Source organism: Benincasa hispida, chromosome 11 (genome assembly GCF_009727055.1).
Source record: "Benincasa hispida cultivar B227 chromosome 11, ASM972705v1, whole genome shotgun sequence".
NCBI classification, from domain to species: domain Eukaryota; kingdom Viridiplantae; phylum Streptophyta; class Magnoliopsida; order Cucurbitales; family Cucurbitaceae; genus Benincasa; species Benincasa hispida.
In genome coordinates this window covers 42,088,446-42,102,741 of record NC_052359.1, presented here as the reverse complement: position 1 = coordinate 42,102,741, position 14,296 = coordinate 42,088,446, and the positions used below count along the sequence as shown (strand labels likewise).

Below are 14,296 nucleotides of genomic sequence, written 5' to 3'. Positions count from 1 at the left end.
AGCCTAGATGAATATAAAAAGGGAAGCCGCCCACATGGAAAAAATTTAGACAAGATAGGCATCACACTTGGAGGTTAGACAGTTAGAAGCTCTCTGTATATACTTAGTTGATCAGCCGTCTGCAAGAAGAAGAGAGGCAAGACTGCCATTTTCACCGGTGATTACAAAGGTTTTGCCAGAGATAAAGCTCTCGAGAGACGACCTTCAGCAAGTCCTTGTAGGGATAAAATCCCTAGCGCAACGAAATTAATCAGAACCTTACTCGAAATTAATTTAGAAAATGTGAAATACCAGTACATTGGGAAACAAAAGAATATCACAAAGATTCTTTTTTTTTTTTTAAAAAAAAAAAAACTACTGTAAAATTTCTAGGTTAAGCATGCATAAAATTAAATCATACAGAGAAAAAGAAATATACTCTTGTTGGAGACTCGATGATAAGGCCAATTCTCCTTGGGATTTCTTGAACACCACCAATGAGCTACCTTTCTATTCTCTGAGAATTCTTGGATATTGGATTGTAGGAACCAAAACAACAATGAGAAGCATGAAGAGAGTTTTTGGGAAGATTTTTCTATAGAACCTTTCTGTAAAAACCAAGGCACACACATCTCATCTTTATCCAATTTTTTTTAGGTTTTTCAACCAATCGAGAAAGAGAGAGAGTAAACGTGGTATGCCCACATTTCAGATAACTCCCCTACGTGGGAGTTATTTGGTTTAATTCAATTTAATTAATTAATTAAAATAAATAATTAATAATTAATTAAATCTAATTTAATTAATGATTTCATTTAAATCATATTTAAATGAGACATCTCTCACATAACTTATAGTTTTAATTCAACTAATTTAATTTGAAATTTAATTAAATCAAATCAAATTAAATTAAATTAAATTAAAAATTAATTAATTCTTCAATTAGTTAATTACCAATATCAAATATTTTATTTAGCCTACATTTGAATCATATTTAACTGTATTTCTCTCATAACCTATAGTTTCAATGTGCATCTAATACGCATTAATTTAAATCTATAGTTTTATTATGAACCCAATTAATATCAAATTAATTTTTGAACTCTTTCAAATATTTAAGTCTTCCAAAATATAATTTTGAATCATATCCAAAATTAAATTTATATTATAAAGTTTAATAATATAAACTTTATATTATAATGTACCATTATACATTATACTATTTTTCTAAGTGAATTTAAATATTTCAAACTCAAATCAAGAAATAATTACCTCAAATCCCTTACAAGCTAGGAAGAGGACTTCATGAATCTACAGATTAGAAGCTCATACTAAACTCATTAAACACATAATCAATATTCATTAATCGTGGGTACTCCATTAAAGTCCCACAATTGCACTTTTCTCACTACAGACATATTTTTGTGTCTATGGATATAGACCAATAACAACAAGTTAATCCTTCACGAGTGTTCGTAACACCAGTTGGGTCAAATTACCCTTTTACCCCTAGATTACCTTTGTATCCTTAAGTACCAGTGCTACTCTAATGAACAACCTATTTATGGTCCCACCTATTTATGTTTAAGTCCCGGAGACACCACTTAAGGGAACACTCATCTACTTACCCTAAATTCGGGAAGGAGTGAAATCCATCTTGTATTATTTTGTTTCCAGCTCCCCCCTCAGTTTTACCCTAAAATGTAGGCTTATTGAGTCCACGAACTGACCACTCTCACCCATACAAATAAAAGGATAATCCTTCGTGGATAGGAGTTCATAATAGACTCACGATTAAGACTAAGTTGCCTAGGTTCTTCTATTGACATAGAAACCTAACTAGTCAATGGAGTTATATCTAGTGGTTACTATTTCGTGGTTCGGTTTTATGCAAACTCATTGTATAGGATACTAATAACGGGCAAAAATGCACGTTATCATAGTACTAAGTTCTTAAATAATGTTGGATTGCGTTGATGAAATATGTTAATTTGCGTCCATTAAGCATCAATTCATAATATTGCGGTCGCATGCGTTCAACGCATTAGAACAGTTGATTTTTGTATTTTTGTGCAAAATATGCATTGACACAATGCAAGAATTGCGATCATAGGAAATCATTGGTTGAGCGCAACTTCACTGCAAGGCTTTGCGATGATCGTGCTCGCAAACATTCGCCCGAGAAGGATCGCCACAACTTGGTCAGCGCAATATGGTGGATGCATCTGGGTGAAAGGCCAATTGAGTGCAATGGGACAGAAAGCTGATGACAGTTGAATCCAAATTAAGTTGACAGCCAATAACGGTCACAAAGTACATTAAGCTTTTCGGTGACAATTAATCGGCGCATCAGTCAGGAATTAAAGTGTCCCATCTGTACAACCATGAAAGTGAAACCACCTTTCACTGTGGATACTCTATAAATACCAAGGGCATTCTTCAAAGAAAGGGTTCACCGTTTTTACAATCTTTTGTTCCACAAGTTCACACCGCTGTCCACAGTTTTCCTTTTCATTATAAGGCGGAGCAAGATAAGAGTGGTGGTGCCGGAGATTGCTCAGGGCAACTCGAGAGAGAACCTTGAGGTGTAGGAGCAGAGAGCGGGCCGATTCTCGCGAGAGCGAGATTATCATTTTGAGCATGAGTAGAAAAGCAGTGTAAATGCCTGGCAGCAAGAGATTGCTACCAGGCTCTTTATTCAATACTTGCATTGTTATTTTGTACTTCATCTTTATATTTATACAATGGAAGTTCTATTTCTACATCTGTTCACTCTCTTAATATGCATGAGTAGCTAACATGACCTAGAAAGTTCATTAGTTGCGATTGTCTTATTTTATGCTGTGCAAAATACCCTTTAGAGTTACTCGAGAGAAAGTCTAAAGAAAGAACCTAATGACTCGAGAGAGCTAGGTTAGAATCTAGACTTGAAAGAGTAAGATTAGACTTGCATAAACAAGAGATAAGGACTTAGAGATAAGCTTCTTTTGTCAACTTGCATCTCATGCATCCTAGAGATAGGAATGATATTATGTGGTCGCCTTATTTATGTGTGTGTTATCCTGTCATCACATAAATAAGAATAGAGGCTTATGTGTAGGTCTACCAACCAATAGGGAGAGGAGAAGAAATGATCAGTTTCAGCAGTCTCTGCTTTAACAGGTACTGCTGTGAGTGAGGGAGTAAGGATCAGATGTCACGTCAAAAGTTTTAGATAGTAAATGAAATGGCAGAGTTGCCTTGTGTTGTGAAAAGCATCATCGAGGCGCAACTAGCCAAAGAGAGAGGGAGAGGGGCCGCCCTTAAGACTTATCGCATATATCGTATGCGTTCTAATATTAGAAGTCGTAGCATTCACATCGAGAGATGGTTTACTATTGTATGCATGTTGCATGATCGCAAAGCATGAATGCATTCTAGGAAGTGTTAGCCGAAACCCTTCTCAACCTGTTCACTGCATATTCATCGCATCTCCCGTTTATCAACTCTTTTCAAACTTTTCTGCATTTATTTATTTCTTTTTCATCAACGCAAACAACAACCCAACACTTTATTTATTTATTCGGTTACCGCAAAGTTCTTCATAAAAATTACCAATGCAAACTGTTTTCACAAGTCGCTATGTTCGACCCTGGACTTATCAGGAAACTCAGAGGAATTTACACTTGGATTCCACTGGGGAAACTTGAGCGCACAACGCAATTTCATTATCGCATAGCATCCACATCTCCACTTCATAAAATCAAGCATCAGATACCTTCACTTGCATGTCACCTACACGAATGCGTTGGATCATTGGATTTGTATCAAATACAAAGTGGTTTGTATCCATAGTGTCACCAGGATAGGGTACCCAACCTTATCCTCTTATACTTTAGACACTTTAGGTTGTATCTTAGACATTGATCCCTACATGTCTCCACATACAGTTCAAGAATTATAAGACAACCTAGGGTGTTAGTTTATTGGATTTAGGGTTATTAAGACAAAACACATACAACACAATCAATAACACTTATTGAAATAACATCGATAACTCTTTATTGATTATAATCAATTATTTACATCTACTATCTACGAGTTTTATCGCATAAAACCAAACAAAATCCCACTTACTAAAAGTCTAGTTAGTGGGATGTACATAATATCAATAACCCAAAACAGCGGGAATGGTAAATAAATACAATAAACTAGGGCATCCATATACCTATTACACATCTTCCACTTGCCCTAGATTATACAATGTACATGTCTTATAGACTTAAACTCTATAGATGACTCTCGAACACTTTAGCCAAGAGAGTCTTCGTAAATGGATCAGCGATGTTGTCCTCCAAATCGATCTTTGCGACGATCACATCTCCTTGTTCCACAATTTCCTATATCAGGTGATACTTCCTCTAAATATGTTTTCCTCGCTTGTGGCTGCGAGACTCTTTAGAGTTGGCTAATGCCCCATTGTTATCACAATATAAAGTGAATGGCAAGTCCATGTTTGGAAAAACTTTCAAATCACTTAGGAACTACTTGAGCCAAACTACTTCCTTTGCTGCTTCATAAGAAGTTACATATTCAGACTCTATAGTGGAGTCTACAATGCATCCTTGCTTGATGCTATGCCATACTACAACTCCCCCATTAAGAGTGGACATTGATCTTGACATGGATTTCCTAGAATCCTTGTCAGTTTGGAAATCAAAGTCGGTGTAACCATAAGGATCAAATCCTTAGCTTCATACATCAGCTTGTAGTTCCTTGTTCTCCTAAGATACTTAAGTATGTTCTTAACCATAGTCCAGTGGTCTAACCCTAGATTGGATTGGTACCTACTGATTATTCTCACCTTATAACAAATGTCTGACCTAGTGTAGAGCATAACATACATTAAGCTTCCCACAATTGAGGCATAGGGAATATGTCTCATATCCTCAATTTATTGAGCTGTCTTAGGACACTGTTCCTTAGACAAATGAACCTCGGGCCTGAAAGGTAATAAACCCTTCTTAGATTTCTGCACCGACTATCGAGTCAATATTTTATCGATATAAGCTGTTTAAGATAGAGCTAACGTTCTGTTCTTGCGATTCCTAATAATTTGGTTATTAAGAACATATTGCACCTCACCCAAATATTTCATTTCGAATTGGGCTGCTAGCCATTTTTTAATATCAGTAAAGTACCCTACATTATTCCAAATGAGTAGGATATTGTCCACATAATGTATCAAGAAATCTACTTTACCATTGATGACTTTCTTTAGACACAAAATCTAATGTTCCAAGATCTAGACGCCTGCTTCAACCCATAAATGGATCGATTTAGTTTGCAAACTTTTTGCTCCTGGCCTTGGCTTTTGAACCCCTCAGGCTAAGACATAAAGGTGCTCTATTCAAGATTGCCGTTCAAAAAAGTAGTCTTAACATCCATTTTCCATATCTCATAGTCATAATATGTGGCTATGGATAAGAGAATTCTTATAGACTTAAGCATAGCAATAGGGGAAAAAGTTTCCTCATAGTCAATCCCTTCCCTCTGAGTATAAACCTTTGCTACAAGTTTAGCTTCGAAGTTTTGTATCTTTCCAGCTACATCTCTCTTTCTTTTATAGATATATTCACACCCTATGGGTTTAACCCCTTTAGGTAGATCTACAAGTTCCCATACTGAATTGAAGTATATAGACTCCATTTCAAGGTTCATGGCTTTGACCCATTGGTCATTGTCTGCGTCATTCATTGCCTGCTTATAGGATAATGGATCTTCAACTCCATCATCTGGTATGACAATCTGAGTTTCAGTTAAACCCAAGTAACGGTTAGGTTGTGATATAACCCTCTCACTACATCAAGGCACTCTTAACAATTGAGAAGACCGAGACTGACCTGAAATACTGGCTTCTTCATTAACTCTTGATGAAGGACCAGCTGCATCAACAACTTTTGTTGATTCTTTAGTAGCTTTATTTATACTAATTTTCTCTGTGGTTTATGATCTCTCATGTGGTCCTCCTCCAAGAATGTAGTATTTGTCGATACAAACATCTTATTCTCTTGAGAGTCGTAGAATAGACCATCTCTCATTTCCTTGGGGTAACCAATAAGTTGGCATAACCTTGAATGATGTTCTAATTTCTTAGGATTTTTCACTAGCACATGTTAGAACAACCCTGGATTCCGAAGTAATGTAAACTAGGATTACGCCCCCTCTATATCTCGAAAGGTGTTTCAGTTACACTTTTCAAGGGAGCATTGTTCAAGATGTGAACTGCAATCTCTACTGCATACCCCCAAAACGAGCTAGGAAATTGAGCATAGTTCATCATAGAACGAACCATGTTTAACAAGGTTCTATTTCTCCTTTTTGACACACAGTTTTTCTGATGTATACCAGGTGCTAAAAGTTGGGATTGGATTTCATGTTCTATCATATGGTTTTGGAATGCTAAATCCATGTACTCTCCATCCTGATCAGATCAAAGTGTTTTAATTATTTTACCTAACAGGGTTTCAACTTCAATCTTATACTCCTTGAATTTTTCAAGGGCTTCAGATTTATGTTCTATTAGGTATAAGTAACTATATCCCGAATAATCATCTATGAAAGAGATGAAATATTTGTATCCTCTCCATGATTTTACATTTATTGGATCACAAAGATCTAAATGTATGAGCTCTAAAGTCTCTATAACCTTTTCCACTAAAAGGTCTTTTAGTCATTTTTCCTTCAAGACATGATTCACATGCAGGTAATGAATCATCTTCTAACTCACTTAGAAGTCCATTCTTTATCAATCTCTCAATCCTATTGAGATTTATGTGACCTAATCTCAAATGCCAAAGATATGTATTATTATTATTTGTTGAAATTATTTGCCTTTTAGTTTGAGTATTTGCAGTTTTAAACTTCTCATGATTTAAAAGTGCTTTTCCTTCAGTTGGTCTTAACACATACAAGTTGTTTTCTAATTTACCTGAACAAACAGTCACACCATTTTTTATAATGAACACTTCATTAAAAGAAAAAGAAACTGAATACAATTGTTCAATTAAGCAAGAAATAGATACAAGGTTCCTTTTAATCTTTGGAAATAAATACAAGTTTTCCAAAAATAAGTACCTATTTCCAAAAAACAACATTGCAGCTCCCATTGGACGAGCTAAAATGGTGTCTCCCGTTCTAACCTTGAGTGTCATTTCACCCTCCTTAAGTTGCTAGAGGAGTTAATTCCCTATAAAGAAGAACAAACATGTTTAGTGGTTCTCTAATCAAGTATTCAAGCATTATGGTCATTTTCCACTAAGCAAGTTTCTAGAACCATTAAATCATATTTACCTTCCTTTTCTTTCTTCTTCTCAGCGAAGTACTTAGGGCAATTGCATTTGTAGTGACCATCCACATTGCAGAGGAGGCATTTGCCATTGTCGACCACCTTGGCTTTTCCCTTGCCTTTCCCAACATCGGGAGCCTTCCCTTTCCCTTTTTTCTTCTTCTGGATATTCTTAGACCCAAATGACAAGGAAGCAGACTTAGTTCTAGAGGATGAACCATTTTGAAACTTTTTGGAATGGGCAACATTTGCCTCTCCTTCAATCAGTTCTTTATTCTTTATAAGAAACTGTAAGAGACTGATAAGTCTGTAACTCATTTAGGAGGGTAGTTATGGTGTCACTATTTTATTCATAATCACATTGTTCTGAATTGGAGGAAACTCTTCGGAATAGATTCCAGAATAAAGGACACCTCATTTTGCTCGTCGATTATTGCACTATTCATTTCGATGACATTGAAATGGACCATCAGATCAGGATCATGTTCTCTCACTGATTTGTCTTCCTTCATTCGCACATTATAAATGTACTTGAGGGCTTCATACTGGATTTGAGAGGATGGTCATCTCTTGTAGGGACTCCATAATTTGACGTGCAGTGATCATGGCCTTGTGTTTCTTGGTAAGAACGTCGGAAAGACTTGTCAAGATATAGACTAGGGTCTTGTCATTGGTCTTTGTTCAGCGGTCATAAGCATCTCTCAATGCTTAGAATGCATTCCGAGTGAGGATTGGAGGTCACTCCTCCATTAAGACGAACCGCAGATCATTTATAACTAGAATCGTATTCAAGTTAGATTTTCACGTTGCATAGTTTTTACCGATTAGTTTTTCGTTCTTAAGAAAGGAAATAATTGTGGATGACATGTTGAAATGAATAATAAACAATTGATTTTATCAATTATATTTTCCTTAACTCATTATACAAAATACAAATATCCAATCAATTAAAAAAAAAAGCAATCAATGAACCCTAATTAAACTATTAATTTAGTTTTTGCAATGATACTTCAAAGGTTTAGAGTAACAGCCACCGAAAGGTGATAAGGTACCCTTCTCCTGAGTTCAGAAAATCTCAGAATAACTCTTATTCCTATAGTTTAACTACTATTTTTCGGTTAAGGATTCATTAACTAGCTTAATCCATCCCGTAAGTGTGACCCTACTATTTTCGGATCCTAAAGGTACCCTTCAATAGGCTGTAAGGAAAGACAACTATTGAAGATTAACCTAAGAAACCCTATCTATTATTGGAGTTTGTATTGTTTTTAAGTTTATGATTACGCCCTCCAAATGGATGGTCGCTTCATAACGACATGCAGGTGAATCATGGGAATTTCACGGTGCAACCGATTGGAGGAGACCGTGGGATATATTGACTCATGTTCTTCTCCCACTTACTATAAATATTTTCTCTATTCACCTTGGTATTAACCCATGGAAACACTTTCCAAATGGAGGCCGTGCCTAGGGTGACACGAAGCCGAGCATAGATCTCACAATGTGAACTCTTAGGGACGTGAGAGCTAAAAATTGATATATCCCATAGACCATTTTTCTACCACTAAAGTGTTCTACCATTGTAGGGTTTTATTATACTTAGTTAAGCTCCGACTAATAAATCTATCTAAGTCTATGCACATTATAACTCTTCTAATAAGGTTTGTACTTTAAAGTTCTAGGTGAATTAAACCATTTAATTAACCTAGTGACATTGCAAGCTAATCAGACTAAGGTTAATTCAACTCAAGTTCGGGGTCAGTTCCTAGGTAGGAGGTATTCTGTAAACCGTCGTATTAAGAACCCCCAACCTAGACATTCACCAGTAAAGTTCCGTCATAACTTAAAGTCCTCATTGTTCTATTAGTCATACTTTAAATCTATTTAAACAGATAGGAAATAATTCTAATCTTATTAGAATTAATGTGATCTAAGGTCTAAATTAATTTTAAACATTTTAAAATTAATTCCAATTCCCTAAGATCCTATGTTGCATGCAACTTTGAATTATAGATTGACGGTTACTAAATATTAATTTTATAAATATTAAAAAATTAATTATTAGCTCTATAATCATGCTTTCTATAGTTCAATTGATTGACAATAAAATTCTAATTAACAAGAAAACCATATTACATGCAACTCTTGAAAATCAACCATGCATCCGCAAAGCATAAATAAATATAACTCTTTATATTTACGTAAGTAATGTCATGCATCATGCTTTTCCAATTTCATTTATTTAACATATCAAAAATTACTCATGAAATTATATTCATATCATGCTTTAAAACCATACATTATAATGCTTATAATATATTAAAATGCATGAACTTGCTTAACCTATGGTGGAATTTATCTAAATGGCATTCACAAAGCATTTAAATAGCAAATGAATCGATAATTTTAGTCTATAGGATAAAATAAAGCAATAAAGTACAATAATTATGCAAACTTTATCCACAAACTACTTCTACCGCTCCAGAATCGGACCAGGCCAACTCGAACCGATCCGAGCCACTTATAACTGAACCCCAAAACCATGAACCGAGCCAACCCAGTACAAACAGACCAAACCACTTTCAACCAGATGAGAGCATGAGCAGATAGTCTTTAAGAGTTCATCATTCTCACAACCCTTTCTGAGTGACGATCGAAGCTTCACCGGAGATAGAGTTCAAGAGAGACTGCTCCACCACCCATCCATGGCACCATCGGCAGCCTTGATATACATCTGATGGAAGCAAGATATTGCCTATATCTAGCCTTCCATCTATATTCTTATCTCTGTATTATATTACTAGAGAAATGAATAATCTTATGTTAAACACAACCATGCTTATAGAGATATAAGCATGCGGTTGACCACCGAGGCTGGGATTACCCTTGCGACTAACTTAACGACTTGGTGAAATTTCCTCCCCCAACCCTATTTCTCTATGCATCTCATCACGTGTCAACAGTTGCCGCATCTCTATCAATTCCTATAGTCAAACTTCATTTGCTTAGTTTGTTTAGCCAGGAGTAGGAGTAACACATGGCTCATTAACTTCTTTCTTTTTAATTTTATTCACCGCCTCAAACAAATTACCTTACAAGCATTCTTTAATTGCAAGTCCTTGTGTTCAACCTTGGATCATCCCGAGAAACTTGTGTGTTATACTTGGCGAGAGAGTAAAAAAACTTGTGGCAGGAATGCATGGTCATTGCAAACACGATTAACGCATACTGTATATCCTTTAGACTATCGTGTCATCATTGCGATATACCATTAACGCATATTCTTCTTATCAACGCATGATCAATGCATGACCATCGACACATATTAAATCATCATCATTAAAACAAGAAATTATATTTCCTCCTTGTGCCAAGTTTATAGCGCCATTGCCGGGGACTTGGCATCTAATAGATTGTTAAGTTTTGTGTTTTAACAGGCACCCTTTTGGTCTTAGGTGTATTGTAGCTTGTGTGACCAACTTGCAAACGACATTTGAGTGAAGGTGTTGTGCCCGAATTCAATATTGACCCTAAGATTGAAAGGTCATTTGTCGCATGAGCTGGAAGCAGTCGTAGAAGCATGGTAATCGCCGTGTGGCCATTGATTGCTAGAAGCTCTGGGGGTTGGGACAACGAGTTCCTTGACCTCAGCAGGCGAGTTCGATCCCCTACATGGAAGAGTCCTTGCGGTAACTTCACTACAAATTCTCCATGGACTACTTCTACTCTATCTTTACTTTGCTTTCCTAGTTAACTTCTTAGTTGCTTTCTTTGATTATTGTCATTTTGGATTTGGGGTTGCTTTTCTTAGATGTGGTGTTGTGATCGCTCCTTTTTTGTGCGATAATAACTTCCTCTCGGAGTGCTGTTTTGAAAAAAGAGTTCTTTCCCTCATTCAACGCATGGCTATTTCTTCTGCATGAACTATAGTGTTCCTGAGAGTCGTTTAATGTTTTGGATGCGTAGGAGATGGGATGTATCAAGTTTGCCCTCTTCTGCCCCAACATAGTACCTACTGCGACATTACTCGCGTCACACATAAGAATGAAATGCTTCGTCCAGTCCAGTGCTATCAATACTGGGGCTGTTGTCAACGCATACTTCAAGGTTTCGAACGCGTCAGCGCAGTATTTGTTAAAAACATATGGCCAGTTCGCCTCTAATAATGCGCTCAGAGGTCATGCAATCTGAGAAAAGCTTCTGACGAACCATTTATAAAAGCCGGCATGTCCTAGAAAACTTCTTAATGTTTTGACATTTGCTGGTGGTGGAAGTTTTGCTATTACATCAATCTTGGTTTTGTCTGTCGCTCACTCAGACTTGGAAGCTCGGATTCCTTCAAGGTTCCCTCCAGCATGATAACTTCACATACTCGAGTCTCTTCTTCAGTCAATTCAATATGGTTTAGCGGACAATCATCAGTGTCTGGGAATTTTAATGCGTTAAGCACATTAAATGTCACTTCTTCATTAGCCATGCGCATGGTTAACTCACCTTTATGCATGTCAATCAGAACTTTCCCAGTAGCCAAGAAAGGGCGTCCAAGGATGATAGGAACCTCCCTATCTGCTTCATAATCCAGAATAACGTAGTCTGCTGGGAATATGAGATTATCAACCTTTACCAAAACATCTTCAATCTTCCCTTTCGGGTACTTAGTTGTCCTGTCAGCGAGTTGAAGGGTGACAGAAGTAGGTTTTGCCTCGATGCTTGCTCCTAGGTCGCACAACGCATGATCCACATCTAATCCTCCAATTGAATAAGGAAATGTGAAGTTACCTGGGTCTTTCTGCTTCTGTGGTAACTTGTTACTTACTAATGCATTGCATTCCTACGTAAGTGCTATTACTTCTTTCTCACTGACTTTTCTCTTTTTCGTTAAAATGTCTTTCAAAAACTTCACGTATGTTGGCATTTGCTCTAAAGCTTCTATTAATGGAATGTTGATGTGCAGCTGCTTTAGGAGCTCGAGAAAGTGCTTGAACTGATGTTCATCATTCTTCTTCATCAGACGCCTGGGGAATGGTGCGTTCAAAAGCACCTCCTTCTTTCCCACGTTAGACGTGCTGGTTTCCAAATGGCTTGTATTTTCTGGCGTTCTCTCTTCCTGATCCATTGTACATGTAATGCATTCTTTCGAAGGACTATTGTTTCTTGGATTCATCTTTCTTTCTGCAAGGGCTCTTCCACTCCGCAACGTTACTGCGTGACATTGCTCTTTCCTGTTATTATTCCTAGGTGTCTCTGTATTCTGGGTAGAATGTCTGGCTGCCTGCTTTTCAACTCGTTTGCAATCTACCCCACCTGGAGTTCCAGGTTTCTGATTGATGACGCCTGGTTCTTCAGCATTGCGTCGTTCTAGGCTATATACTCCTTCAATAGGTTTCTCCAGAACTCGATGCGTGGCCGCCTCTATTGAAGAGTTGTTGATTCGTTTGTTGAAAGACAGATGGTGGTCCATTCCTTTGTTGATGGCTCGCGCCTGGGTGGTGCTCTTGTTGATTTCCTCCTGTCCAAGAAAAAGTCGGATGGTTTCTCCATCCAGGGTTATAAATATTAGAAAATGGGTTATTCTTGATGAAATGTACTGACTGAGGGTTCTGAGGACACTCAGTATATGAGTGAAAATCTTCGCATCCCCCACAGGTTACCCCGAGTTGTCCTAATGCTTTCATTTGATTCACTTTCTGCTGGTTTTGTGCGTTACCTAGTGTGAAGTTCTGTAGAAGGTTGGTCATGGTAGCCATTTGAGCGGAGAGCGTGGCTATTGCGTTGGCATCAACAGAGTTAATGTTCTGAGATCGTGTTCGTCTGTCATATCTTCCATCGTATGTGTCATCTACCCACTCCATGTTATGTTTGGCAATGCGATCTAATATTTCTTTAGCTTCAGTATAGGATTTGTCCATCAGTCCTCCGGCTGTTGCTGCATCTGCTGCCATTTGTGATGCCCTGTTTAGTCCGCCATAAAACGTTTTCATCTGAATAGTCAAAGGTAGTCCGTGGTTCGGACAATTCTTGACCGAGCCCCTGAACGCTCCCATGCAGCGCTCAAAGTCTCAGTGTCATCCTGTTCAAAGTTCATGATTTCTTGATGCCTCCTCGCGTTGGTGGTTAGTGGAAAGTATTTTTGCGTAAACTTTTCCACCAACTTTTCCTATGTGGTGATTTCCCCAGGCTCTAATGAACTTACCCAATGCTTTGCGTCATCTCGCAAAGAATAGGGAAACAAGGACAATCTGATTGCCTCTGGTGTAATTCCAGGAATCACAAAGGAATTGCATGTTTCTAGGAAACATTTCATATGGGCATGAGGATCTTCGCCACCGCTACCCCTAAATGGCGCAGCAGTCTAGAGCATTTAGAGCATAACAGATTTCATTTCAAACCGGGTTCCATCAGGCGTTGGGTATATGATTCCTGGAGAGAAATCATATAGCACAGGGGATGCGTACTCTCTCATAGGGCACGTGTTGTTGTTTACCATCTGGATTGGGTTCTGTGCAGTGTGTGCTAATTGCTGTTTTTGTTGTTCTTCCGCCATTGCTCTTTCCCTTTCTTGCTGTCTAAGTAACTGTTGCCTCAACCTTCGACGACAGTTGGATTTATTCCTACGCCAGAAGGTCCGTTCAATCTCGGGGTCATATCTGAACTCAGTGTTCTCCTTATTCATACACGTTCACAAGCCTAGGCATAGCTTGTAATACTTCCCTTAATTGAAGTGTCCCTACAACAAATACAAACAGAATTCCTGGTTAGTTCTTGTTGCTGAATTCCCCGGCAACGGTGCCAAAATCTTGTTCCACTTTTCTATCGTGTGGTGTATTAGGAGTGCTTAGAGTAAAACAGATTGGAAAAATAAATTCTAATTATGAGTGTTGTATTGTGCCTTGAAGCGTTCAAATATGTGCAATGCGTCGGGATGTTAGAGTTATACACAGAGGGCACACAACTTCTTAAAATGGCGTTCAAGTTTTCCTAGATTAATCC

The 14,296-nt window shown here is 37.5% G+C and overlaps 1 protein-coding gene across 1 annotated transcript; it reads right to left on the bottom strand.

Annotated features, from left to right (window-relative positions):
* Positions 1 to 11,588: 11,588 nt before the first annotated feature.
* Positions 11,589 to 13,979, bottom strand: LOC120090699. The gene is made up of 5 exons (XM_039048418.1): positions 13,791 to 13,979; positions 13,500 to 13,658; positions 12,958 to 13,287; positions 12,167 to 12,815; positions 11,589 to 12,055 (listed from the first exon to the last, which is right to left on the bottom strand). Exons 1-5 carry the CDS (start codon positions 13,977 to 13,979, stop codon positions 11,589 to 11,591), a joined length of 1,794 nt encoding a protein of 597 aa, XP_038904346.1.
* Positions 13,980 to 14,296: the final 317 nt, after the last annotated feature.